The following is a 25,512-nucleotide window of genomic DNA, read 5'->3' on the forward strand; positions in this document are numbered from 1 at the left end:
TATGTTTGTTTACGAGCCCGAGGCTTCTTTCAAGCTTTGCTTCGCGAACGTTATTTCTTTGCTTACTAACTGAACTTTTCGTTCGAGAGCGCCGAGCTCTTGCGTCAAAATTGTAATTCGACGTTTCCAATATTTTTCCAAGTTTGCGTCGCTATCTCCAAACACAACAACGAACGGATACTTCGCGACGTACCAGAGCTTTTGTGCACAACTCGCGCACATCGCTAAGAGCGTCCACGCTACGACTACAAAGAGCACAAACATCAACAAATTCTGAAACGTAAACAACCCGAAGAATTTCATCGCCAGTTCCTTCGTGCGCCGCGCGCCGGATACGAGCTTATCCTTTGTATTTTTCTGCGTGGACAAAGAAGTAGTGGTCTGGTGCGTAGTTGTTGAAGCTGGCTGCATGGTATCGTCCGAATCTTTTCCTACTGACGGATAGAGCATGCTAAAAACGGCATCGCGCGAACCTTCTGGGATTTTCACCTTGGTCACGTCGATCGAAAATCGTTTCGACAACCTTTCCAAGAACGTCGCGCTTTTCTCTTCGGACATTGCACTACTTTTACTATTCGAACTGTTGTTTAATACGTCTTTAGCGGCGTTCAAGAACACTTCGGCACTTTCTTTGGTCTCCGAGAGTACCGACGATTGAATCACAGACTGTAAATACGTATATTTTTCAAACAAAACGTGGACGTGAAACGTAACTTCGCATCCGTTCATTTTACGATCGCCCTCGGTGAAAAGCGGAACGCAATTCCATTTGGATTCCACGGAGAAGTAATCTCCGTACGGGATATCGAGTTGAACTTGCGAGTAACCAATAATTAAATTATCGTCCGGGTAGAGTTTATACGTTTGCGTCTGCACGCATCGCGTCTCTTTAGGACCGAAAGTTGAATTTACCGGTGCGACAAATTTAACGTCCCGTGAAAACCCATAATGAGAGTGTTTTGCCCACTCCGTGCACGAGAAATTCGTCTGACCAGACGCTTTTGATTGCGCGAGAAAGAACGTGTTCGTCGCCGAGTTTGAAAAGCACGCTTTGAAGAATTCTTTGGGGGTGCAATCGAATTTTGCGCTCACCAATGCTTTACCGTATTCATCGGGTATTCTCGCGCTCTCGTCTTTCCCATCAACTTCAGGCAACGTTTGGATACTCGGTATCTCGCCAAAGTCATCGGATTCAATTTCGTTCTCAACTTCTTCTCTATTCTCTCCTCCTTTTTCTGTTTCTTCTTCCTCTTTATCAGTGATGGAATCTGACGTTCTCGCGCGTCTCTTCTCGGAAGTGGCTTCGTTTTCCTCAACAGTATTCTCTCCGGTAGCCGCGGTATTGTTTGAACTCAGATCATCGGTGTTATCTTCCACAGATTCGCGACGTTCGCCCGTTCTTCTTCGTATCCTGAGTGATTTCATTTGTTCGTGCGTGAGCTCTGAATCCAGAACTGGCGTATTCGTCAAGCTTTGATTGCCGAGCATGTTGATTATTTTCCTCTCCTCGGAGTTATCCTCCGTATCGGATTGATCGGAATCTCCGAGTTGCGCGAGCATTTGTTGTTCCTCCCTCCGTCTCAACGTCGCGTCAAAGTCCATGGAATGGTGCCCTCGATGTCCTCTGAAGAGTCTACCGTAATCACTACTCGTTCTCCACTGCTGTTCGAGAAACTTGAACACTTTTTCCGGGAAAATAAAACTCGTGAAAAATTCTCTCTTCCCGCCTTTGTGCACAATATAAAGCGCGTTGTTGAAAATACCCGCCGTTTTCGCTTTTTCCATGAGCGTCACATCTTTGAACGGAATGCGTTTCTGCTTTTGATATCCGAACACGCTCGAATAGAAACACACGAAATTGTTGAAGACGTACATCCGTCCTTGCAACAAAATTTTCTTGTGCAACGCGCAAAGGAATTCGTCCAACAGCTCCTCGTCCGACGGAAGCTTGAAATACTCTCGCAGCCTCTCCACGCGAGTCATCTTCTTCTTCTTCTTGCTTTCGCTCTTCTTTTCTTTTTCTTTACTCTCTTCTACTTCTACTTCTACTGTTTCCTCTTCCTCTTCTTCTTCTTCTTCTTCTTCTTCTTCTTCTTCATCTTCTTCCACGAGCGTGTGATCTGGATTTTCGTAGAGTATCGAGGAGCGCATCCCTTCCTCGTCGTCGCGCAATATTCCCGCATCATCATCATCATCATCATCATCAGAGATAACATAGCTTTCTTTCTTGAGCATATATTTTTCTGTCGATAATCTTCTGTTCAATTTTCCTCCTCCTCCTCCTTGGTTATCGTCGTCGTCGTTCTTCTTCTTCTTCGACAAAAACTCGCTCGAAGAAGTCGTCTCCTCTGGGCTCGAATTGTATGAATAACTCGTCGTCGAGGTCGTCGTCGTCGGCGACAAAACGCTCCGGCGACGAAGACGATGTTCTTCTTCTTCTTCTTCTTCTTCTTCCGCTTCTTCACCTCTCTTCTTCTCCTCTCGCACAGGCGGAGACGGTTTTATCGGCGACTGGAAATCTACATCTGATAAAGAATTTTCTTCCGTCTTCTCATTCTCCAAATCCTCCTCCTCGTTGTTTATGTTGCTGTTGTTGTTAAACCAGAAATCCATTTTTATCTCTCAATAATTGTGAGTATTCGAATCTCCTCGTTCTTCTTCTTCCGCGATGAATGAATGATGCCACTAAATCAGTAGTCTCTGTTGCTTCTCTTCCTCATCCTGTTCATCATCTTCAAATTGATTTGATTGCGGGTGTGGGGTAAAGAGTTTGTATGCTTTTTTTGTGCTGCCGCTCCTTTTTCAGCTTTTTTTTTCTTCTCTCATCACACCGCAGTTCTACTTTCCTCATCATATCCAGGACACGTGTGCATTCTATTCTCTGCGAGAGACAATACCATCCCACACGTGTAATAATAATATATATATAAATAATGTTTGCATTGCGAGGCGTCCCGGTCTTGAGGGTCGTGCGGGCATCTTCTTCCTCTTCTTCCTCTTCTTCTTCAAAACCTGCGAATAGAAAAGAAAGAAGAAAGATGGAAAGAGAGATGACGACGACGACTTTGAACACGGTGGAAAAGAGTGAGATGAATTTATCGTCGGAGAACGACGAAAAGGAAGAGGAGACGACGATGGAGAGCAGCAATAATAATAACAACAACAACAACAACGTCAATTTCAAATTACAGAAACCAAAGAAACGAAAAGTGAACAAAGAGACGTACAACGACGTGGTAGAAAAGAGACGAAGAGAGTCTCAAGAAGCGAGAACGATGAACGAAGCTTCGACGAGCTCGTCGTCTTTGGTGATTCCGAGCAGAGACGACGTGGTGGCTTCGTGCACGTCGACGTCGACGTTGATTTTAATGCTCGGGTTAGGAGCACGATTTGTCGTTCCGAAACTCGCGGAGATGAATCCACTGACGCTCGGTTTGATTAAAGACGGCGTGGATTGGAAGCATGCGTGTTTAGCGTCCGCGTTGGCGGTTGGCGTGACGGCGGGGAGAGTCGCTTTTATGTCCGCATCGGAGGATTTCAGGAAGGAAACGAATGATTCGAATAAACAAGTTTTGACGAATTTAGAGTTTCCAGACGTTTTGTTTTGCGCGGCGTACCCCGCTTTGGCGGAGGAAATGCTCTTTCGCGGGGCTTTAATGCCCGCGTTGGGCGGAGGGGCGGTGGGCGTCTTGGTCGCGGGCACGGTTTTCGGCGCTTTGCACATCAGCGGCGAAAGAAAAGTCTCCTTCGCGGTGTGGGCGGCTACGGTTGGGATTTTATACGGGGCGACGTGTGAATATCTCGCCGACGGGGACTTGTTCGTGCCAATTTGTGGACACGCTTTAGCGAACATATACTCGGCGTTGTTGTGGAGAGCGAGCGAGTCGGAAAGAGGCTTCGAGTATAAGTAGCCACAAATAGCGTACCCAGTAATAGAGAAAAATAATTATTTATACTGTGTAAAGTTGAAAATGATAATGTGCGTTGATGCATTAAACTGGTATGAATACGTTTTCTTCTACTCCGCGTGCGGGTGAGCTGCGGCTTGCGCTGCGCGTCTCCTTATCAATTCTTGTTCGGCGACGTACCGTCTAGATCTAGAAACTGTTCTTCGCACCGTAATCGCATCCGCCACCCAAATCAACAACATTCCGCTCACCACGGGTACTGACAACGCCATGAACAAAATCTGCGTGTCCGAGTAATCCTTTGAGAATTGCGAATACATGCCTTTCAATACGCCGGGCACTTTGTGCACCAACCCAAAAATCTGTCCGAACCAGTTATTCGCCGTCTTGTGCCACGGTTCTGGTTTCACCTCTCTCCAACCTTTTCGGCAAAAGTGCGTCAACTTCTCCACGCTTCGCTCGCCTGAATAAAAGCGCATTTTATTCTGGTGCAGCAAGATAATCGTCGGAAACCCTTTGTTCGCGCTCAATCGATTCGCTAACGCGCGCTCTTTCTCCCCGTCGATTTTCCCCACGTACACTTCCGATTGTAACTCTCGCGCGAGTTCTCGCCAGACCGGCTCTAACTGTTTGCAGTGAACGCACCACGTCGCGTAGACGTCTATTATCACCGGCAACTGCTCGGCAGTTCCTTTGTTGACGTACTTATCAAAATTACTATCGTTGAGTTCGATGACTTCACCGTTCGGTAATCCTAGTTTCGGTTGTTGTTGTTGTTGTTTTGATTGTGGTTCTTCTCCAAACGCGAAAGTGGTCGCGAAACAGAAACACAGAAGAAACGCGAGAAGAAGAAAACGCATTGTCTTCTTCGTCGTCGTCGTCGTCGTCCTGTTCCTCGTCATTGTCATCATCATCTGATGCTTCTGGTGCTGTTTGTTGCTCTCCAATGAGTCCCGCGATTGTGACTGACGACGATGGTGTCGTGTAAAGTTTTCTTTTCCTCTCTCTCCTCTCTCTCGTCTCTTCATTCTCGGTCGGTTGATTTTTTCCCGCCACAAACAACAAAACCAAGACAACACAACAACAAAGAAAAAATGAAGCGTCGCGCGATCGATCCAAAAATGGATGAGTTTTACCTTTTTTTCCTCTGAAAAAGAGGAAAAAGTGGACCAAATGTCGAAGATATTTTCTTTTTTCCTTCTTTTTTGGTTGGACTCTGGAATATCTTTTTTTTTCCTCTCTCGCGCCATTTTCCACCGTGTCCTCATAACTTGACTGCATCAAAACACGCGCTCGCGAACACATACAATCAAAAACGAGCGAAGAGTTTGAGAGTGAGAGTATATTCTCGCATAAATTTTACATCGCACGCGTCGCGATCAGGTTCTTTGTACTTGAAGAAGCGCGCGCGGTGAAAATTCACAAAGACGAATAAAAAGAGTTTTCGTTCTCACGTTAAGACGACCAAGAAGTAATTTTACTCATAAAGGGGAGATCGATTGTTCTCGGTCGAAGGCGCGTGAGGATACGTAATGGCTGCTAAACGCCCGGACGGGTTTAAAAAGTCCTCCTCGAGCGAGGAGTTCAACAAGAACAAGTTAAACGCGCAAGCGAGCTTGCACAAACCGAACACGTTGGGGTACGAATCCGACACTAACGTGGTGCCTTCTCCAGCGCTTCAAGCGAACAATGAGAATTTAAAAACAACAACCGAAAGAAAGAAAGGTACGTTCTTTTATGCGTAGCCTCGCGCGCGCGGATCGAGACGCTCGTTTTCCCGCGCACGAGAAACAAAGACGGTTCGAGAACAGATCTGTCCTCGTTTTTGCCGTTCGCGTCGCGCGCGTCCCGCCCGCGCGCGTTAATTCTTTATCTATTTTTTCCTCCACCCACGTCTGTTCGTATCCGTCGCTCGTTTTAGATTTTTTCTCGCTGGAAAAAGTTGACTTTTCGGCGTGTCGTTTCGACTTTTTCCAGCGAGCGAGTGGCTTACGATGACTGAGAGGCAAACCGACTGAACGAGAGGCTCACGACGAAGAGGAATTTTTTTTCAAACTGAAACTCACCAACACGAAAATTTCTCACATCATTTCTCATCATCAGGCGTTTCCTGGACGGAAGAAGAACACAGATCGTTTCTGATGGGCTTGAACTCGTTAGGCAAAGGCGATTGGCGCGGGATATCGAGACACTTTGTGCAAACGAGGACGCCGACGCAAGTAGCTTCGCACGCGCAGAAATATTTCATACGACAACAAAATACGCAAAAAAGGAAACGAAGAGCGAGTTTGTTTGATATTCAGCAAGGGCATGGAGATGGAGCGACGACGTTTGTGGCGCAACAAATGTCCGGAGGATCGCAAAATGGTGGATCCGATGCAACTATCGCGACTGCAGCTTTGGCCAAGGGGAGTAAGGGGAGCAACAACAACGCGACGTCGTCGTCGTTGACGAAGATGTTGAAGAATAACGGGAACACCAAAGGATCACAGAACGATAAACTCAATTCGCGCGAGGAGGAGTCAATGCGAACGTTAGCGGACATGGTTTTGACGCACGACGCGAGACAACAGAAAAATGACACGACAAAGCAACAGAGACAACAAAAACAAAACGATTCGGCGATTTTGCAACAGCAGCAGCAACAACAACAACATCAAAGGTTTCTTCAGGAACAAAAGGAGTATGCGAACGGCCATCCGATTGCGGGCCAATTTTACGGCGCTCAGTCGCCGCCGCAGACGATTCCAATGACGAGTCCGTACTACTACAATCCAATGTTTGCGCCGACGCACTCGTTCGTGCCTCCGCACGCCGCTTCGCCGACAGAAATGTCAATGTTTCCACCCATGGATCCCTCTCAACAACAACAAAACATGAATGATTGGATGGCACAAATGCAGCGCAATTCGGTTGCGTATCAACAACAGCAGCAAATGGCAATGGCGTCGGCGATGGCTGCCGGGATTCATCCTTCCATGTGGACCGCGCAATACAACATGCTGTTGTCGGGCCAAAATCCAGCGGTGATGGGGATTCTGCGACCGAGTTCGCAGTCCGCGGAAACGCAATCTACGGCAGAAACGAAGGAAAAGATCAAAGGTGGAGGACCCGATGCTGCTCGGATGAAGGTGTCGGATTCGTTTACTTCGTACCAAGGCCGGGATTCTCCAGTCGACGCGGCTGGTTTATACCGACCGGTTGCTGGGTACCCGTCGAGAACGGAATGGCTGGGAGCAACACCTTTGCCGCAAAAGAGTATTCCAGTGCCTGCATCGACCAATGCAGCGGTGGAACCTTGAAGAGTACAACATGATAATAGTACTCGTAGTACCAATGGTACTGAAATTAATAATATAAATGTGTATAAGTTTGAGAGAGAGAGAGAGAGTATGAGAGAGAAGTGAGAGAGTTTTTGTGATGAGCGAGAGGTGAAACGATTGTATAAAAATCGAAATTTATTTTGTATATTAGAAAGATACGGCTATCGCGTCTGAGAAGAGTGAGTGAGAGAGAGTGAGAGAGAGAGAGAGAGAGAGAGAGAGAGAGATTTTAAGTGAGAGAAAGAGTGAGAGAGAAGAAGCGAGAAGAGAGTGTATGATTTTGTGTAAATGAGCAAATATTATGGAAGCGAAAAAAAAGGAAACATAGTTTGAAAACCAACGCCCACATGTTGTAATATTAATTTGCGTGCAACCCTGTGTTCCTATTCATTGATTTATCTAGTATTTGTGTTTTTCTCTGAAGTCTTTATGCTCCAAATATCACCATCCATTCTCTTGGTGGTGCGCTATCGCTCGACGAAGACTCGACTCTGCCGATGTGCGCGAATACTCTCTCAGTGGACTTCCTAGATGATCTCGGCCGTTAAGGTCCACTCGCAACGGCCCCGCTCTTCCTCCGGGGCCAAATTGTGTGGTAACGACCACTTTTGGGGCGGTGAGCATGTTCAATCGAACCATTCGCATTATTTCAGATATTTCGAAGTCGGGATCGTACTTTCCCCCTGCAAGAAGAAACTCCGAGCATACAGCTCCTCCGATCGTGACGTTCCCGGTATATTGCAACATCCTTGGCGAAACGACGCGAATCATCGGTGGCTCGACCGGGTATCTCGAGCTGAAATTCAATTCCATGTGTATTTTGCCGTCTCCTCCAAAGCGTCTCTTCAGTTCTGCCAGGTCTTCTCTTAAGAGTTGCGCATCTGATGTGTCTTCTACAAAGTCTCTCATTTTCATCCTCCAACAGCACACGTTATCGTGCGGAAATAAGCAAACTTCATCGACCACGCTCGTCTCATCTCTCTGCAGCTTCTTGAACTCTTGAAGGAGGCGCGAACTCATGCTTTTAAAGAAGATGTGCGCGAGCGTGTGCGTTTATTGAAGACGACGTGCGAGTATTTTTTGGAGATTGGAAAAAGAAAAAGATACGACGAAGACTTCTTAAAACATCAACTGTTCGTACGAACTATTAACAGTCATGGAAATTTCTTCCACTCTCGCTAAGATGGCGACTCGATCGCTTTCGTCCAGATATTTACCGTATTTTGCGGTGAATTTATCCGGGTGCCATCGTAAATTAGCGCGTCTGAACGCTTTCTTATAAATCTTCTCAGCCGCGGCTACTTTTCTTTGGGCGCCCTTACCCGGCTCCAACTCTTCTTCTCCTTCTTCCTGTTTTTGGCGCATCTCAAACGCAGCCATGTGCTGCAAAATATCTTCCGATGGTGGCCACGGAACGTTGCTTATTGTAATCGTCTTTTGTTCTTCTCCTGCCTTTCCTCCTCCTCTGTAAGTACTCGCAGTATCAAACTCTGTCCATTTTCGTTCGTGATCGTCCCAGTCGATATCCTGTCTGGTAAAACATTCCGCGTCGTCTAAATATTTACACAACGTTTCAGCCGCCATCTCCGCGTTTCTTATTCTCTCCTCGTCTTCTTCTTCGTTCAAAGCGCTCTCTATCGTTAATTTCTTCTTCATTTCAACCATTTCTTGGTCCAAATACACTCTCATTTCCTTCTCTCGTTGGATTCGTATCAGCGTATCTCGCTCTCGCTCGACTTGCGTGAATAACTCTCGCTTTCGTCGAATGTCGTTGAACCGCATGCGTCTGGAATTTTCTAAGAGTATATCATCAGCCGCTTTATTTTTATCGGTGTCATCATCGTCATCATCACTCGTATCATCATCGTCGTCAGAGGAGGAAGACGAAGATGAAGTGCTCGTTTGTCTGCCTCTCTGTGCATCATCAATATCGTCGTCATAAGGTCGAGATCGCGCTCTCTCTCGTCCTCTTCTTCTCAGAGGATTGATGCGTTCAAACTCCTCCTCCTCCTGCTCGACATCATTTTTCTTCTTCTTCTTCTTCTTCTTCTTCTCTGAATTCGTCGTTGCTGTCTTCATGCCTATTATTTATCTAGCTATTATCGATCGATCGATCGATCGATCGCGATCGATGATGCCTTCCTTCCTTTCTCGCTGTGTCGTCGTCGTCGTTCGTTGATGATTTGTCTTTTTTTCTCTCCCCTAAAAGCGAGCGTTTTTTTTACTTTTTCTTCTTTTTTGTTTGCCGGAATCTCTTCCACACAACATAAAGGAAAAGCTTTTAGAGCAACGACACAACAACAACAACGCGCACAAACACTCTGCGCGATTCAAAGCAGCGCGGGGCGAAAAAAGAGCGAGCGAGACTAGAGTACTACTGGTAAAAGTAGCGCACACCACGCCGTAATACTAATAATAACAAAAGAAGCACAGAGAGAGAGAGAGAGTGAAGAGCATTAAAATAAGATGTCGTTGTATAAAGTGGACTTCAAACCGAGCGCTTTAGCGCGATCGATATCGAAAGATACGACCAATCAACACGCCAATCCTCCCGGATTTAATAGCAATAACGGAACGAAGACGACGAGCGAAGGCAGCGGCGGTAGTGGTAGTGGTGGCACGAACGATGGTAAGAAAGGAAAACCTCCAATCGTTCCAAAAAGAGATGAAGAGAAGATGCGACAGTTTAGAATACGAAACGCGTATAAATTCGCGCAGAGTTCGTTTTCGGGGGTGATGATGACGGGAGTGATGATGTGGTTCACCGGAAACGGGATTCAAATTTTTAGCATTATGGTCACTTTCAACGGCTTATTCCAACCGATTAAAGCTATATTAACGAGTGGGAAAACTTTTGAACGTTTCGGCGATAAGAACACCGACGTGACGACGCCGCGGTTGATGTATTGCGTGATACAGTTGATGGGTTTAGCGTTAGCGTTGAGAAAGTTGAACGCGATGGGTTTGTTGCCAACCCATGCGAGCGATTGGTTGAGTGGATTGAAACCTCCCGTGTTTTACGAGAGAGCCTACGGTGGCACGGAAATGTAATATCATCAATATATATTTTTCTTAAAAAGATCTCTTCTTCTTCTTCTTCTTCTTCTTCCTCTTGAAGTATCTTCTTCTTTAATTTTCAAAACATTGCACACGCTCTCTCTCTCTCTCTCTCTTTCTCTTTCTCCTTCTCTCTCTTTGGTAAGAGCAGCGTCCTTAATACAGTAATACTAATAACAATAACAATAATAATAATAATAATATGAGTAACTTAGCCACCACTCGTTTAGCGCAAGAGAGAAAAAACTGGCGGAGAGACCATCCGTACGGTTTCGTCGCAAAACCAGAAACAAGGAACGGAACGGTCGACCTCATGCAGTGGAAGTGCGTGGTGCCTGGAAAGGCAAACACGCCTTGGGAAGGCGGAGAATTCCCGATTACGATGACGTTTCCGAAAGAGTATCCCGTGAAACCACCGAGAGTGATGTTACCGAGAGGGTTTTTCCATCCGAACGTGTATCCAACGGGATTGATTTGTTTATCGATTTTGAACGAGGAGAAAGGGTGGAAGGCGTCGATTTCGGTGAAACAAATATTAGTCGGGGTGCAAGATTTGTTGGATAACCCGAACAACGACGACGCGGCGAACTCAGCGGCGTATTCAGCGTTGAAGAAGAGCAAGGTGCAGTACGAGAAAAGAGTTATAGAAGAAGTTAAGAAGTATTCGAAGAATTACGTGATGGACGACAACGACGTCATCGTGATGTAACTCACGCACACGCGTAAAAGCACGTGTGTTATATCTGCAAACACACGACTGAATTCAATTTTTCTCTTCATAATAGCTATAGCCGTGTATTACAATGAACGACTTTCTAAAATATAGACTAATTCTAAGAATGATTGTACCTAGGTACAAAAACTAATGCTCGATGAATCGTCTTTGCGGTCTTTCTGGTTCCGCGTCGCCTCTTTCCGTTCTCGTAAACTCAAACAAGACCGTAGGACTTCTATAGATTCTAATCAAGAGCCAATACAGACGCTCTTCCAATAAGTGTTCTCCTGCGTTACGCATGACGTATATATCTTCACACAAGGCGGTCAAACGCCTGGTACACGGCAAATCTTGGTGTGGAATTTTCGTGACTAAATTTGAAGTCATCCCTCGAATGAACGTGCCGATGGCTAAAATGTACGCAACATACATGCCGGTAAGACCACCTACGATTTTGGAAAACTGCGCAAACGCACCGGTAGCGACCTCACTTGAGATTAAGATAATCTCCGGTCCCGAACCGGTATCTTTACACTGCTCCCAAAATATGTTATCGCCTGAATTTAATTTGACATTGACGCCACATCCTACGCTCCACCAAGGTTGAGAAGTGTTCAATGCGTTCAATTTAAACGAGCAATCGACGAATTGATTGGTGGAAATTTCTAGCACTGGATCTCCTTTGCCAAGGACTCTCCAAACGCGAGGATATAAACCTTTAATGAGGACCGCATCATCATCTTCACCGCTGATCATTTTCCTCAATTTCTCCGCTTCTCTTTCTTGTAAAACGACCGATCTTCCACCAGCCGTTACTAATCGATTATCCAAAGGTAACGCGCGGCGGAAATTCCAATACGTTAGAATTTCAGTCCCAGCAACGATAGAATTCGAAAAGTCTTTCATTGCTGGAGGCGGAAGAGCCCAAATTTTATCTGAGTCGGGCGATAAGCACGCGTCCTGAATTTGATTCGGGTGGCGCACGGGAGGCGGGGTAACAGAATCGGTATTCAAGCTCATCCACTCCTCGGATTGAATGGTTCTTCGATTACCGCCGGCGAACACTTCAAATGCGGACGAACCACTCGGTGATACGAACGTGATGTTCATCCGAGTCTCTAAAACTGGGTTTGGTCCCACTTGCGGATTTGAAGTTGAAAACACAAAAAACGGCACGACCAAAGCCGCGAACAAAAGAACGAAAAGACCGCCGCCTTCCAAGTATACTTTTTTCCACGTTGGTTGAGGCTTCCCGAACGGATACCGCTTGTAATACGTCTTATTCCGAATATCAATTTCGAATAAGCTTCGGTTGATGTCTTCGAGTTTCAACCAATCGAATATATCTAAACTCGAGGCTGTGCACGCAAAGTCTAACAAAACTTTGAGCTCGTATAAAAACGGTATCGAGTAATAAATTCCAAACAGAATCGAGGCAAACTCCTCATTGCGCCTTTTTAACCATCGTAAACTTTCGTTCACAACTACTGGAAATCCACACCGTAGCTGCCGAGCGCTCGTTGCGAACGATAGGCATTTGATGAGGAAGAATACTCGCAACGCTTCATGGTTCGACGTCGTGGACTTGTGATATAAAATGAGCAGCCCGGTGGTGTAAAACGCAAAAGTGGTGTAATGATAAAACACTTTCGCTGCTTTCGCTCTCTTCAGATATATCACCGCATCGACGAGTAATAAGACCAGAATAAAGAACATCGTGAAGACATAATCTTGCGGAAATAATCCTTGACTGACAGTTTCAATCAATGCTTGCGGATCAGCCTCGATGCTGGATTGATAAAAGAACAATGCGAATAACGCCGCGATGATATCCACCGTGGCAGTTATTCCGTAAAAATTCTCCGGTTCGCGATGAAATGCCCGCACGGAAGTGATTCCGGGTAAATCGGGCATTACATTTTCTCCTTTATCCTGTAAACCAGCCGATGCTTCCCTGAGTTGCAATTTCTTCACTCCATTGGCTGCATCGGCGGCGGGAGTCAAAATAGTCAGTGGAGCGACAACTTGGAACACAGCCGTACGGTGCCCTTTTTGATGTAAAGTACCCTTCACATCGGTCTCGACGAGATCGAGCGAGTAGTAGTCAGCGTTGTTTGCGTTCTCGAAGTCTTGCAACTGTAAAAGAGCAAAGTTCAAATCGTTCCCTATTTTTGTCCAATCGTCCTCGGTATGATCTTCCGTATCCAAAATTGAAATTGATAAGAAGGAAGGCCCAAATTCAGTTTCATCCGTGAGCAAGCGCTGGAAGAACGTGTCCAGATTTCTCGAGATATTTTGGAATGAGTCTCTGGAGTACATGTAATCATTTCCGCTACGTCTCAAGTTTTCAAAATCAGGTAACGTTCCTCTTCTTCCTATTCCATATCGACTTCGAGGCGACATTTCTTCCATTACTGCTTCGTCCAAAATATTTTCAGAATTTTCGACAATCTCATCTTCAGTAGGCACATATGTGCTACTCAGCCATGTATCGTAACGTGGCTTTAGCTCGTACACTCCACCTTGGCCAAATGAATGCAGTAACGTTGCGAAGTATGCCAAAAACAATGGTAAAGTAGACACCACGAATGGTTGAGAGAAATCCGGCACGCCTATGATGTTGCTCTGGCCGCAAAGCTTCCACGAAAAGCACGCTTTCGAGCATGGAATGCTTAGAATATAGCTCAATACGATGACAGTTTCGGAGTATCGGAGCATAAATCTCCAAAACTTCGGACCCGGTTTCGGTGATGCTATCAAAGCTGCGCAAACCAAAGAAGTTGGATAGACCACTGTAATTAAAGAAAAATTCATCGCGAATGCGAGAAAATAGAAAAAGTACACCAGAGAACTTTCTGGTGCGCTTACCCAAGGCCAAATATCAATTATTCCTGCGACTATGAAGCCAAAGACAGATCTTCTATCGCCTCTGATGAATTCATCAACCAAGTCTTCGAGTTTTTCCTCATCTTCGTTATTTGCATCTTCCTTCACATCACTCGCCACGCTTTCACCGCCACCGCCGGCATACGTCTCAGAATCTTGAATAGTGTCTGAGCCTGCGAATGATCTATCGATGCCTTCCCACGGCGTTTCTCGAGGCGGTGTTTTGGCTTGTTCTTCAACCCAGTCATCAATCTTAGGTCTGGCACCGGCAACTTTGCGATGACGAAGCTTTGATTCAGAGATACTCGGTGTTTTTACAGATCTGTCATCCTCGCCGTCACCGTTGTCTTCATCTTTGCTTTGTTTAACGGCTTCTGACGATCTATCCTTTTGCTGCATATTTTCTAGACGTACAACTTCAAGCGAAAGGTTCTGAATGTCATTGCGAATCTCTTCGACGCGTTTATGTCTATCTTCTCGCTCTCGCATAGCCTTAAGACACTGTAAATAATACTTTCTTACCCGTTTCCACGTTTCCGCCTTATCACCTGTTTTAGTTCTCGAACGTGCCTGACGATCCATCTCTAACACGGCAGCATACTCGTGAGAACTGATAAGATATCGCAAACAGGACATGGTCGCGAAAATGAATAGATCTGGTCCAAGCTGTCCGGCGTCAAAACCAAGAACAGAATCTACGCGATAAAATCCAATCAGGTGCAACAAAGAGCACAGAGTGTTTTCACGATTTGCAAACCAAACACCCACAAGACTCTCAAATGGAGCTTGATATGCCAGGACAGATCCCATTATCAGTAAATTGTATCTTTTCATCCAAACGAGCAGCTCATCTACTCTATCCCACGTTCGATTTTTAAGTATACTGACGGAGAGAATCAGGTACCCGGCGTGGATGACGTCATTCATACACGTGCCAGCTACGATGACGAGGATAAAAGCAGCCTCTCTAGAGTAACGCACAATGTAATATCTCGTCCAATCTAGTATCGTCCAATTCGATGTTGCTTCCCACGTCAGAGCTGAGAATATTTTTAGAGTGGGATCACCGGGGCGTCTCGGAAGTAACGCCAACTGCGTTGGCGTTCTTCTTGGAAGCATCAAAGTTGCCGCTTCTGTAATCTGATGTTCTTCAAGATCTGGATTTTCCGCAATGACAGCAGTTCTTGCGCGTTCTTCCATAGAAGCTAATACAGAGTCCATTCTGAGTTGACACGCAGCTACAAAGAAGGCAAGAAAATGTCCGAGCAACATGTATTTAGAGCGTTTCACCAGACCAAACCAAACAAGTAACTCATCTGTTTCATACTCGCGCTCAGATTTTCCGAGAGCAGCATCATCGCTGCTGCTATTATTACCACTTGGAGATGGAGGGGTTTGTGGCATTTCAGAGAAGTCGTCTTTTCCGTTATCTTTGGGATATTCTCCCATGGATGCTATGTACTGCCAGAATAGCGCTACGCCACAGACGAAGGATACTAATTTCCATACTTTCAATCGATTGCTCGGTGCGGTGAATACTTGCTCTTTCTCCATCATTTGGAGCATTAAGCCCAAGTAAACGAGTGAAAGAACATTACCAGACGCAATACCGACGGTACCAAAAACTACATACGCTAGACCAGGCATCAATAACGCCAATGCCCCTTCCACGAACTCAGGTAAAATGAAGAAGAGAGAATTCAACTGGTCGATCGATGTTCTCGCTTTCTGAAACAACAGCCGCTTAGCTCTTGCTCTTAACGACTCTGATCTATCGCCCGATAAGTAAGTTTCTGAATAAGTCGTAGTGGATGTTCCATCTTCTGAATTTACATCTTCAGATACGAGCTCGTGGTCGTCGGGAATAGAGTCCATCCTTCGAAAAGGGGTCCTCTTAGTTATGGTGGATCGCTTCAGAGCTGCACTTCTCGCCTCTGGATTCCGCGGTGGCCAAAACAAATGGCACAGTTCTGGTGCACAACCTGATTTCAAGGCTGGTGGTAACTTAACGAGCCAATTTCTAGAAATTCGGCAAAATTCTACAGCAACCAAAACAAAAACGGGCCAAAGTAGCATTCTTTCGTTTCGCGGCCATATTGCTTCTTCTTTCATTGGATCAACTTCTCGTAATGGATAATATTGCGCTCCAATCCAAGACATTGTATCTTCACTATCGCTGAGCGCTCTGTGTATCCAATCAATGTTGTAAGTGTATTCCAAAAGGGCCGAAAGTATTGCAACAGCACCCAAAATTTCACTCGTTCTTGCCAATTTCGGCGAGAATAAAGTACACATCAAAGCAAAAAGCATCAAGCCCCCAATGATATCAACTCCACGCTGAAAGGAGAACCCTAAAGCAACTAGCGTCAAAAATTTATCGCAGTGTAAAATACATATGCGTTTTATCATCGGAATGCGGCCTTTTTGAGTACCGGCGATGACCAATCGAATCGGCTGATCACTTTCCCGTCCCGCCGATAATAGACTCGTTGGCTCATTGCGCAACAATCCGATCCTGTGGAAATGCGTAGCGATTAGTAACAAGCTAGGCCCTAATAAGGACGTCATTAATTTGTTTCTGGGTAAGTTTGGTTCTAATCCAACATTATTTGCCAAGAAGTCTTGCGCCTCAGAATTCATCCCGACCCATCGTGCTAATGGAAATGCTCCAAATGCATATCTCACGGCTAAATTAGCTAAAGCAAAAGTGAACAATGCGCCCCACCGCACGGATCTTCTATTTCTATCTTCAATTGTGTCAAAAGGTACTACGAGCGCTCCTCCGAGAAATAAAAGAAGGGCTAAATTCAAAAGCGAGCATTCATTCGTAAGCACAGTGAATAAACCAATAATCAAAACCGAGTACGCTCCAGTAAAATTCAAGACTCTCTTCGACGATATCCAGAATTCTGAGAGGATTGCACTAATTAATAATTTGATTTTTGGGAGTGCTTGTACCCTTTTACGACGACTGTTCATACTGCTTTCATCATCTATATTAGCGGGAGCGCTCGGATTATTCGATGACGGGTCCATTTCTCCATCCTCAGCGCCCGGGAATAAATGCGACAAAGCACGAATAATTCCCGGCATGTGAATCACAGCTACATCTACAAACAACACTAACGCCATTGGCCACATCGATCTAACAACATCTTCATTCCAAAGTCCAATAATTTTCAGGAAATCTTCAAATTTTGAAAACCTGCGTCTACCCAGAAGCGCCGGTAAGGTGTCTAGAGACCACAAATACATGCACGCGATGAGCATTGCCATAATTCTCGAAGTAAATATCAAAATGCTCGTTTTACCAGGTTTAGCTATTGTAAGTAAGAATAAGCAAAATAAACCAGCGTGGATGATATCGTCCCTGGATAATGCCACGAGCCAAAGAAGGAGCGGGATGAGGAGCTTCGAAGCGAAACTGGCTGCAACACCAGCCCATCCGCTCTCTGAAGGCGTGAACCCATCTTCATCAAAGTCGTAATCGACGTTATCGTACTCTGCATTCACAAAAACAAAAGAAGATGGAAGCGATTCCTCTTGCATGCTCGCCGCTGCTTGCAACGCAGTTTCGTTAGGGGTTCCTCTCGCCAATCGGCTGAAATACGCTAAAATTGTCATCCCGGTAAAGACAGAACCCATCCTTAAAGACCCAATCCAATCATTTTCTTGTCTCGATAGTCCTAAAACGAGGAAGAAACTGTTGTTATCGGTTTCTGGAATCGCTTGCACAATGAATTCGACGAAGGACCACAATGCGACGTAAATCAGAGCCGAAGGCGCGAGCAACTTTGAAAACTCTCTGTGCGTGGGCGGATATAACACGGACATCAGAGAGAAGAGCAGTATCGGAAACGCTAATGCAGAGGGAGCTGTTATGGCAGAAAGTATGATCGCACATGCAGAGATGACCCCGGAAAACTTTGCCAAGAGCCGAACTTGTACGCCGGGATCTTCAAGAGTCGCCTCGCTCGTTTCTCGATCAGAACTTCGCATGTGCGAAATTAGGGGCTCGTCAATATCGTCCAAGCCTTCGGTAATGGACCCATCCTGATTATACTGTACCTCGTCCACGATATCTTCATTCGCGGATGCTTCGCACACGGAAGAAAAGAAACCTGCGATTGTAAATAACTGTAACAATCGCATACCTCGAATAACTGGCCCATCACTACCATCCATGATATACAAACCTATCCAAGAAGCGAAAGTTTTATTTGCACTATCGTGCAATTGAGGGAGCTGATAACACACGATGAGCATAAAGTGCACGCAAGCGTATGCCATCGCTACAACCAAAATAAACGCCGGCGGTCGTACCAGCTTTCGCTTGTCCAAAAGTCCCCAGCTCGTAAGAAATATAGCTGCGAAGAGAAAGTAAGGTATTCCAGTTATAGATGGTACTGCCGCTGCAGCAATACCAGCGGTAAATGCGCATCGAATTAATGCTCTATCACGCAGAAAAAAAGGGTCGACCAAAACCACCCCGTCTTCCTCCGCGTCGATGCCACCGAGTAAGGCCAATTCTCGCTCCCGACTCAAGTGTAATTTCCCCGCAGCTGATATGGCCACGAGGAAGAGAGGCACGAATTCCATCACGTACTCTAAAACCGAACGCAGTTTCACAAAACCGAGCACTCGCATGAGCTCTTCGTGCCATTTTGAATTGGTTTTAAATGCTATGAAGGAAGTCTGTACGACGAGCTCGCCTAGCATTCCAAAAATGGCCAGTCCCAACGCTGCCCACCATATTATCTGTCGCCTCGTGCGGACGATTTCTTGCGTTAGCACTCTGTTCTGGGACCCGGTGATCCTTTCTGCCGCGAATACAAACAGAAACAATATCGACTGTCGTTGATGATCGTTGGAAGGGAGGAAAGAGAGAATATTAAATACAGGTGATGAGTTGGTTTGGATTTTGAGAAGGAGAGAAATTGTTAAGGCGCTTCTCAATTCGTGTGAATCAGCACACACACACACACGCGCGCACAGACGAGAAAACAAAGTAAAAACTACGGATAAATGACGAACGTACCAGTATTGATGGTCTCTGCAGTATCGCGTGCGAAGTTCCCGCGAAGAGCAACGCCGATGACGCTGCCACATTGAACCCGGTCTCAACGAGAGGAAAATTCCCACCCATGACAAAAGAGGGAGAGTTTCTTCTCTTCTGTTCTCCTTCCTTCTCTTCTACTCCTCGGGGGCGCGTTGTTGTTTTTGAACGCCGCTCGATTGGTTATGGTGGTTCATCTTCTTTGTCTTCTTCTTCTGCGATGCGCGTGTGAGAAAGTGTTGTTTGGTTTACTTTTGGCAGTTTGAAACTTTCTCGAAAAACTTTTGGAATTGGGATTGGGCAGTTGGGGGAATTTTGCATTGCAATCAAAGAAACTTCTTTCTCTCTTCAGTTTGTTTGCGCGTGGGCAAATAAGACTCACCACTTTGAATATAAAATAACTATTACACGCATGAAAAAGGAATGACAGCGGGTATTGCACCGAAGCAACATTTCCTCCTGGGGCGTACTCTGTCGTTGGAGGAGGAGAAGAGGAAAACGAATTCCCCTATTTGCTTTGGGAAGAAGAAAACAACAACGACAACAACTCAAGCTTCTGCGTTGTCGCATAATGCACTCGCATCTGTTTCCGTTGCTGTGATGAACAAAGAAAGCATCGCGCTGTTTTGTAATAGTGCGACTGTTCTCGCCGCTCTCGTTTCGTGCGCGTTCGCTGGTAAGATCATGGAAAAGAAAACAAAGTTTGGAGGAGGTAATGCGCTGTGTGCGTTAGTATTCGCGTGTTTCTTGGCTTCGTTTACGCGCGTGTTTTCGTTTTCGACAAACGCGACAACGGTTGTTTTTGATTTCATATGGGATATATTGATGCCTCTGGGAGTGACTTTAGCGTTATTAAACGTGAAAGTAAGCGAATTGGCGACAAAATCCAAGGAAGTGTTACTCGGTTTCTCGTTCGCCTCTGTGGGTTCAATTTTAGGCACCGCTTTATCGTTCGCTCTGTTTTCAAAATCTCTCGGCGTCGGCGCGCTCGGATATAAAATTGCAGCGTGCTTGTGCGCTAGCTATATTGGCGGTTCTTTAAACTTTGCGGCGACGGCAAAAGCGCTCGAGCTGACGAATTCCGCAGAGTCCTCGAGTCTTTTAGCGGCGTCGATGGCAGCAGATAACATGTTGATGGCTGTTTTCTTAGGTATCTTGATGGTTCTACCGTGCAAACCTCCTTCTCCTCTGGCAGTCGACGATGAGGAAGATCAGAGGACTATGAAAGTGAAAGGAATAACTGAGGCAACGCTCGGGACGATCGTTAGTCTCATGGTTGCAACAGGAACTCTGCTCCTTTCTTCACTCCTCGCCAAACTTGCTAGTCTCGGAAACTTCTCGCTCGCGATAACATGCATAATCGCCCCTTTACTAGGTGTTATTCTGAACTCGAAGTTGGATTTTTCTGGTCCCCCGCAGTTTATATCACGCAACATTATGTTGCTGTTTTTTGCGTGCATAGGTGCAGGTTGCAACATATTCACCGCTTCTGCCGTCGGGGTACCGCTCTTTGGTTTCATCGCGGTCCTCTTACTTGCGCAGCTTTTCTTCGCACTTCTTTTCGGCAAAGCTTTTCGCGTGCCTCTTTGGGCAACTTTGATTGGATTGAATGCTAGCGCTGGCGGGCCTGCAACTGCTTTTGCTATGGCAGCATCAAAAGGATGGAATCGAGCTCTGCAGCCTGCCGTGCTCGCCGGTACAATTGGATACGCAATCGGAACTTTGGTTGGATGTTTAATGAGTGAGTTTCTGCGTGTTTTTGCGCCATTGTAAAATGACCGAGAAATATCGGAGTAAGACTAGTGCATAGTTTTGTAGTTTCATAGTAATATGTAGAATCAAATCGCTAAATAGATGTATATTATTATTAGAGTTTAAAGTTATGGTACAAGAGAAACGTTCTTATTTCTTCTTTTCGTTCTTATTTCGCGGTGGCCGCATTCGAGCCCAAGACTGCCTTCGGCGCAGCGTCATTGGCTTGCTCCTTTGAACCCACCGTAAATGCTCCAGGATTGATAGCGACTGTCTTAGTGTGATTCTCAGTTTTGTAAATACCAACCAGACGATCTGCAAGCTCGAACATGTTGTTCCGTAACGAAATAATGATGAACTGAGCATCTTTTGTTCTCTCCTTGATGTAGTGCCCAACGATGGAAACATTCTTAAAGTCCAGGGCTGCATCAATCTCATCCATAACGTACAAAGGTGTGGGCTTATAGTGATGTAACGCAAACACTAGCGCGAGAGATGAGAGCGTCTTCTCTCCGCCAGATAAGTTTGCAATATTCTTCCAACTCTTCTTCGGCGGACGAACGGAAAAGACGATACCTTCAGAGAACGGATCGAGCGAATCGACCAACTCGAGCTCTGCATCACCACCTAAAGTAATCATCTGGTACATTTCTTTTAATTTGATGGAAATTATAGAGAATCCGGCCATGAACTCTTCTAATCTCTTCTTACGCAGCTCATCAAACGTCTGTCGGAACGTGTCTCGCTCCTCCGTGACGGTTTTCAAATCTCCAACTCTCTCTTCGTACTCAGCCAACTTCGCGGCGAACTGCTCGATAGAAGTCATGTCAGGTTTCATTTCTTTTAACTCAGTTTCGATGGCGTTGATCGTTTCGTCGTTACTTTCTGCATTGATGTCACTGAGTTGTTCGTCCGAGACGTTCAAGAGAATCTCGCTCTCATCAACACCCGGCGAGAGGGTATTTCTCTCGTTTTGCAACTTTTCCATCTCCTTCAAGCAACCTTTTTCCACCTTGCCGTGTTCTCTTAACTTGTTATCAATATCATCAATCTTGCCTTGAAGGTCAACTTCAACAGATCTCAACTCGTTAACAATCTTCATGATTTCTTCGAGCTCGGCTTGCGACGCAGCGCACTCGCCGGCCTTGGTTTCCGCGAGAGCCTTCAACTGGCTCTGAGACTCCAAAACCTTCATCGCGCCTTCTTCCAAACCTTTGAACTCTTCTTTAATAGTATCCATTTCGCTCTTAATCTTCTCTCTCTCCGTTTCTGCTTCGCATACGGATTTCGTCAATCGCTCCATCGTTTTCTCGTGCGACTTTGCTGCGGCTCTCTTTTCGGTCACCTTCTTAGAGGCCATCTCGATACCGAAGCGGACTTCCTTGACGATAGACTTTTGTCTTCGCAACTCTTCACCACCAACGTTTTCCAAGGCATCTTGCCACTTCTTAAGTTCGGCTTTAAGCTTCGAAGCGCCGTCGAGGACGGATTTCAACGCGGCGTCGGCTTGCGCAACCTTTTCATCGAGCTCTCGCAACTCGGACGCATCGTTCTTGGACGCCTCGTGCGCAGCTTTGAGTTCATCTAATCGACCGTCTAAGTCGACAATCTTTCCTTCAGCAGCTTCCAATTCGGCTTTCAACTTCGGTAACGATCGTTCGTATTGCGCACATTTCGCTTCTGCGTCTCTCGCTTCTCTCAATGCCTCAAACGCGGCTTTTTTTGCTCTTTCCAAATCTGCCGTAGCTTTTTGTAACTCTTTCTCAGACTCCGCAACTTCTCTCGCCGCTGCTTTTTCGTCAACGACAACTGGTTTCTCTTTACCGACGCGCATGCGTCCAGAGATTGGTTTCGAACCACCACCGGACATCGTACCTGAGGTCTCGATGACTTGGCCTTTCAACGTCACCACGCGATGGCGTTTGGCCCCGTATGCAATTCTGCCCGCTTGATCCAAATCTTCAGCAACAGCAGTTTCACGAACGGCAAAGTAAAACGCCGGTAATAATCGTTCTTGCGCTGGCTTAATTAAATCAATCAATCTTGGCGCATTTTCTGGAATGTTATTTTGATTTTCCTTTAACTTTTGCGCCAAGTGCGCTTGTTTCTCCAAAATCAAAAAAGTCGCGACACCCAAGTTGTTTCTTCGCAAATACTGCACGCAGTTCTGCGCGTCCGCGGTTGTTTCAACGACAACGTAGTCCAAAGCACCAACCGCGGTCGATACTGCGACGTCGTACTTCTTATCAATCGCACCCAAATCTCCGAGACGACCAATGACACCTTTAACGCCGCCGGCGCTTTGGGCATCCAACAACGCCTGCACGATGGCACCTTTTTGACTTTCCTGCGAAGCGGTCGTCTTTCGTTGTTCAAGTTTACCTCTTGCATCTCTCGTAATTTCGAGCAAACCGGCTTCTTTCGCCTTCGCCGCAGTTTCAGCCTTTCTCGCTTTTTCCACCTTCTCGAGCTCAATCGCGAGTTGCGCTTCATCATCCGCAATCTGTTTCGTCAACGATTTCACCTTCACTTCCGCGGAAGCTTTACCATCAATGGCAGCCTTTAAGTTCTTCTCGACTTCGGCATGTTTTTCGAGCACCAACTTTCGCTCTGCGTTGGCAACGTCGAATTCGCCTCTAGCGTCGGCGATTTTACCTTCCCACGGCTGCAGTTCTTTTTCGACGCCATCGATCTTCGCGCCAATTTCCGCCATTTCGCCTTTCAACCCGTCCAACATTTCGTCGAGTTTGCTTTCTTCGCCTTGAACTTTCGCCTCGAGATCAGCTTTTCTCGTTTCCAACGCCGGAACGTCTTTTTCGATATTCTCGCACTCAACGACGATTTTTTCCTTTTGCGCGATTTCCTTGGCCAACTTCTCGTCGAGTTTCTTCACTTGCTGCTTCATGTGCTTCAAATCTTCGCGAAACTTTACGTCTTTCTTTTCAAACTCGGCGAACTCTTTCGTGGAATTGTCGAGATTTTGCTGAATTTCATTCATCTCCGTCGCTTGAGCTTTAAATTTCGCTTCGATACCTTTCAGCGACTCTTTGTGTTCGCTTTGCTTGGACTTCTCTTCCTCGAGATTGGTTTGCAAACCGACGCGGTTCTCGGACATTTCTGCCATCACTTTTCGAGTTTCCATGACTTCCAACTGTAAAGAAATCGACTTTGCTTGCAACAAATCTTTCTCTTTTTGCAAAAATAACTCAGCTTCGTTCTTCACGATTTCCAACGCGTCCTTCTCCTTCTCGACGAGCGTCAATCGCGAGACCATTCCCCCTCTCTTCTCGTTCAACTCTTCGAGCTTCTTACCCGCCTCTTCGATCGGTTCCACGTACTGGTTCGTTCCAATGATATCTTCCATATATTCTAACAACCCTTCGTCTCCAGGATTCACTCCTTTCGGCTTCATCATTGAAATTTGCTCGACTTCGCCTTGCAAAATCAAAAACCGGTTGTTGTTCAAGTCCACCCCTTTACCTTTCAACAAGTTTGTCACCTCGGTAAAGTTGGAAGTTTTCTTGTTCACGAAATATTTCGAAGTGTTGTTAATGTACGCCTCTCTGGCAATGGTAAACTCAGAATTCGGTACAGAGGTGAACCCTTCTGGATCTGTGTCCGAATCTACAATTTCGTGAAAGTGCACTTCGACGCGCGCGTATTCCAAGTTTCTAAAATTGGTGGATTTATGAATCAACTCGGAGACTTTGTTCAATCTCAGCTGTTTCGCGCGTTTACCAAACACAAACATCATCGCATCGATGACGTTCGATTTCCCAGACCCATTAGGACCGACTACAGATGAGAACGACTGTTGTTGTTTTAAAGTTGTGAGTGTTGTCGTGAGTTGATGAAAATATCGAAGAGATTTTGAGAGATGCGCGATGAGGGGAACAAAGAAGACGAGATTCGTACGGTTACATTTTTCTCTCCTCTTCTCAAAGAGAAAACGAAACGCGCGCTTTTCGAGAAACACATCTAACGAGAGAGAGAACCTTCAAAACGACGATTGACCGACAAAAGAAGACTCTAGAAAAGATGTGCTCACCTTATGGAACGGACCGACGTGTTGTGCCCCCGCGTAGGACTTGAAATTCTCCAAGACCATGGATTTTATAACCAGTCTCGGTTTTGGTTGTTCTTTCCCGGCTTTTGTCGTCGTCGTCGAGGGAGAAGGAAGAGGAGGAGTATTCGAAGAGAGCGGCGTTGGCGTTGGTGCCATCGTCTCTTCTTCTTCTTCTTCAACCTCCGTCATCTCTCTTCTTGCTCTCTCTTTCTTCAACAACGCAATAAATGTATATCTCTTATTTTTATTCTTTGGAATGAATCAAAAATTTGTGAGAGAAGAGGAAACAAAAAAAATTTTAGCGCTTGTGTTTGTTTAGGGTTACAGTTTTCAAAATTTTCAAAACTCTCTCTCGTCTCTCTCTCTTCATTCATCTCTCTTCATTTTTGAACTTGCGCGCGCGCTTAAGAAGAGATACTAAAATGGTGGCAGAAACGCAACAACAACCTAATCAAGAGAACATCATCGTCGGTGGGAAAGATGTTTCTTCGGCAGCAGTCAAAACAATTTCAAAAAAGAAGAGCGTTGTTGTTCCAAAGAATCCTCCTCCCGCATCGACATCATCATCGACTCGCCCGAAACGTAAAGCGTCGCAAAACGTCCGCAACTCCTCTCGCCCGAAATCGAAGGTGAAACCGAGTTCGTCCATGTACGTCGGGTACGTGGAAGAAGACGAAACGCCGGAGATGATCATGGCGAAGTTCGCAGAGTTGGAGAGGATTCAACAGATGCACAAATGTACTCCACCC

The 25,512-nt window shown here is 45.9% G+C and overlaps 14 protein-coding genes across 14 annotated transcripts in view; 7 read left to right on the forward strand and 7 right to left on the reverse strand.

Moving 5' to 3' along the window:
• Positions 1–9: 9 nt before the first annotated feature.
• Positions 10–2,613, reverse strand: Bathy05g01220 (predicted protein; the record flags this gene model as incomplete). Its single annotated transcript, XM_007513112.1, has 1 exon — positions 10–2,613. The coding sequence occupies one exon, from the start codon at positions 2,611–2,613 to the stop codon at positions 10–12; it is 2,604 nt and encodes an 867-aa protein (XP_007513174.1).
• A 437-nt stretch (positions 2,614–3,050) lies between these two features.
• Bathy05g01230 (predicted protein) lies at positions 3,051–3,911 on the forward strand (the record flags this gene model as incomplete). Its single annotated transcript, XM_007512950.1, has 1 exon — positions 3,051–3,911. The coding sequence occupies one exon, from the start codon at positions 3,051–3,053 to the stop codon at positions 3,909–3,911; it is 861 nt and encodes a 286-aa protein (XP_007513012.1).
• A 107-nt stretch (positions 3,912–4,018) lies between these two features.
• On the reverse strand, positions 4,019–5,158 carry Bathy05g01240 (thioredoxin; the record flags this gene model as incomplete). Its single annotated transcript, XM_007512859.1, has 1 exon — positions 4,019–5,158. The coding sequence occupies one exon, from the start codon at positions 5,156–5,158 to the stop codon at positions 4,019–4,021; it is 1,140 nt and encodes a 379-aa protein (XP_007512921.1).
• Positions 5,159–5,440: 282 nt separating this feature from the next.
• On the forward strand, positions 5,441–5,653 carry Bathy05g01250 (unknown protein; the record flags this gene model as incomplete). Its single annotated transcript, XM_007513073.1, has 1 exon — positions 5,441–5,653. The coding sequence occupies one exon, from the start codon at positions 5,441–5,443 to the stop codon at positions 5,651–5,653; it is 213 nt and encodes a 70-aa protein (XP_007513135.1).
• A 396-nt stretch (positions 5,654–6,049) lies between these two features.
• On the forward strand, positions 6,050–7,210 carry Bathy05g01260 (predicted protein; the record flags this gene model as incomplete). The annotated part of the gene is made up of 1 exon (XM_007513174.1): positions 6,050–7,210. One exon carries the CDS (start codon positions 6,050–6,052, stop codon positions 7,208–7,210), a length of 1,161 nt encoding a protein of 386 aa, XP_007513236.1.
• Positions 7,211–7,672: 462 nt separating this feature from the next.
• On the reverse strand, positions 7,673–8,251 carry Bathy05g01270 (predicted protein; the record flags this gene model as incomplete). Its single annotated transcript, XM_007512963.1, has 1 exon — positions 7,673–8,251. One exon carries the CDS (start codon positions 8,249–8,251, stop codon positions 7,673–7,675), a length of 579 nt encoding a protein of 192 aa, XP_007513025.1.
• Positions 8,252–8,350: 99 nt separating this feature from the next.
• Positions 8,351–9,310, reverse strand: Bathy05g01280 (predicted protein; the record flags this gene model as incomplete). The annotated part of the gene is made up of 1 exon (XM_007513074.1): positions 8,351–9,310. The coding sequence occupies one exon, from the start codon at positions 9,308–9,310 to the stop codon at positions 8,351–8,353; it is 960 nt and encodes a 319-aa protein (XP_007513136.1).
• Positions 9,311–9,697: 387 nt separating this feature from the next.
• Bathy05g01290 (predicted protein) lies at positions 9,698–10,282 on the forward strand (the record flags this gene model as incomplete). The annotated part of the gene is made up of 1 exon (XM_007513078.1): positions 9,698–10,282. The coding sequence occupies one exon, from the start codon at positions 9,698–9,700 to the stop codon at positions 10,280–10,282; it is 585 nt and encodes a 194-aa protein (XP_007513140.1).
• Positions 10,283–10,490: 208 nt separating this feature from the next.
• Bathy05g01300 (predicted protein) lies at positions 10,491–10,997 on the forward strand (the record flags this gene model as incomplete). Its single annotated transcript, XM_007513115.1, has 1 exon — positions 10,491–10,997. One exon carries the CDS (start codon positions 10,491–10,493, stop codon positions 10,995–10,997), a length of 507 nt encoding a protein of 168 aa, XP_007513177.1.
• A 153-nt stretch (positions 10,998–11,150) lies between these two features.
• Bathy05g01310 (unnamed protein product) lies at positions 11,151–18,998 on the reverse strand (the record flags this gene model as incomplete). The annotated part of the gene is made up of 1 exon (XM_007513135.1): positions 11,151–18,998. One exon carries the CDS (start codon positions 18,996–18,998, stop codon positions 11,151–11,153), a length of 7,848 nt encoding a protein of 2,615 aa, XP_007513197.1.
• A 370-nt stretch (positions 18,999–19,368) lies between these two features.
• Positions 19,369–20,718, forward strand: Bathy05g01320 (DUF819 protein; the record flags this gene model as incomplete). Its single annotated transcript, XM_007513262.1, has 1 exon — positions 19,369–20,718. The coding sequence occupies one exon, from the start codon at positions 19,369–19,371 to the stop codon at positions 20,716–20,718; it is 1,350 nt and encodes a 449-aa protein (XP_007513324.1).
• A 148-nt stretch (positions 20,719–20,866) lies between these two features.
• Positions 20,867–24,451, reverse strand: Bathy05g01330 (nuclear condensin complex subunit Smc4, putative; the record flags this gene model as incomplete). Its single annotated transcript, XM_007512972.1, has 1 exon — positions 20,867–24,451. The coding sequence occupies one exon, from the start codon at positions 24,449–24,451 to the stop codon at positions 20,867–20,869; it is 3,585 nt and encodes a 1,194-aa protein (XP_007513034.1).
• A 243-nt stretch (positions 24,452–24,694) lies between these two features.
• Bathy05g01340 (condensin complex component) lies at positions 24,695–24,952 on the reverse strand (the record flags this gene model as incomplete). Its single annotated transcript, XM_007513049.1, has 1 exon — positions 24,695–24,952. One exon carries the CDS (start codon positions 24,950–24,952, stop codon positions 24,695–24,697), a length of 258 nt encoding a protein of 85 aa, XP_007513111.1.
• Positions 24,953–25,185: 233 nt separating this feature from the next.
• Positions 25,186–25,512, forward strand: part of Bathy05g01350 (unknown protein) — a gene marked incomplete at both ends in the record, with an annotated part of 516 nt that continues 189 nt past the window's right edge. Inside the window, one exon of the mRNA XM_022379224.1 lies at positions 25,186–25,512. This exon is cut by the window's right edge and continues 189 nt beyond it. Within this exon, the coding sequence (XP_022234915.1) occupies positions 25,186–25,512 (327 nt within the window).

The sequence above is a fragment of the Bathycoccus prasinos genome, assembly GCF_002220235.1.
Source record: "Bathycoccus prasinos genomic : chromosome_5".
Classification (NCBI taxonomy): domain Eukaryota; kingdom Viridiplantae; phylum Chlorophyta; class Mamiellophyceae; order Mamiellales; family Bathycoccaceae; genus Bathycoccus; species Bathycoccus prasinos.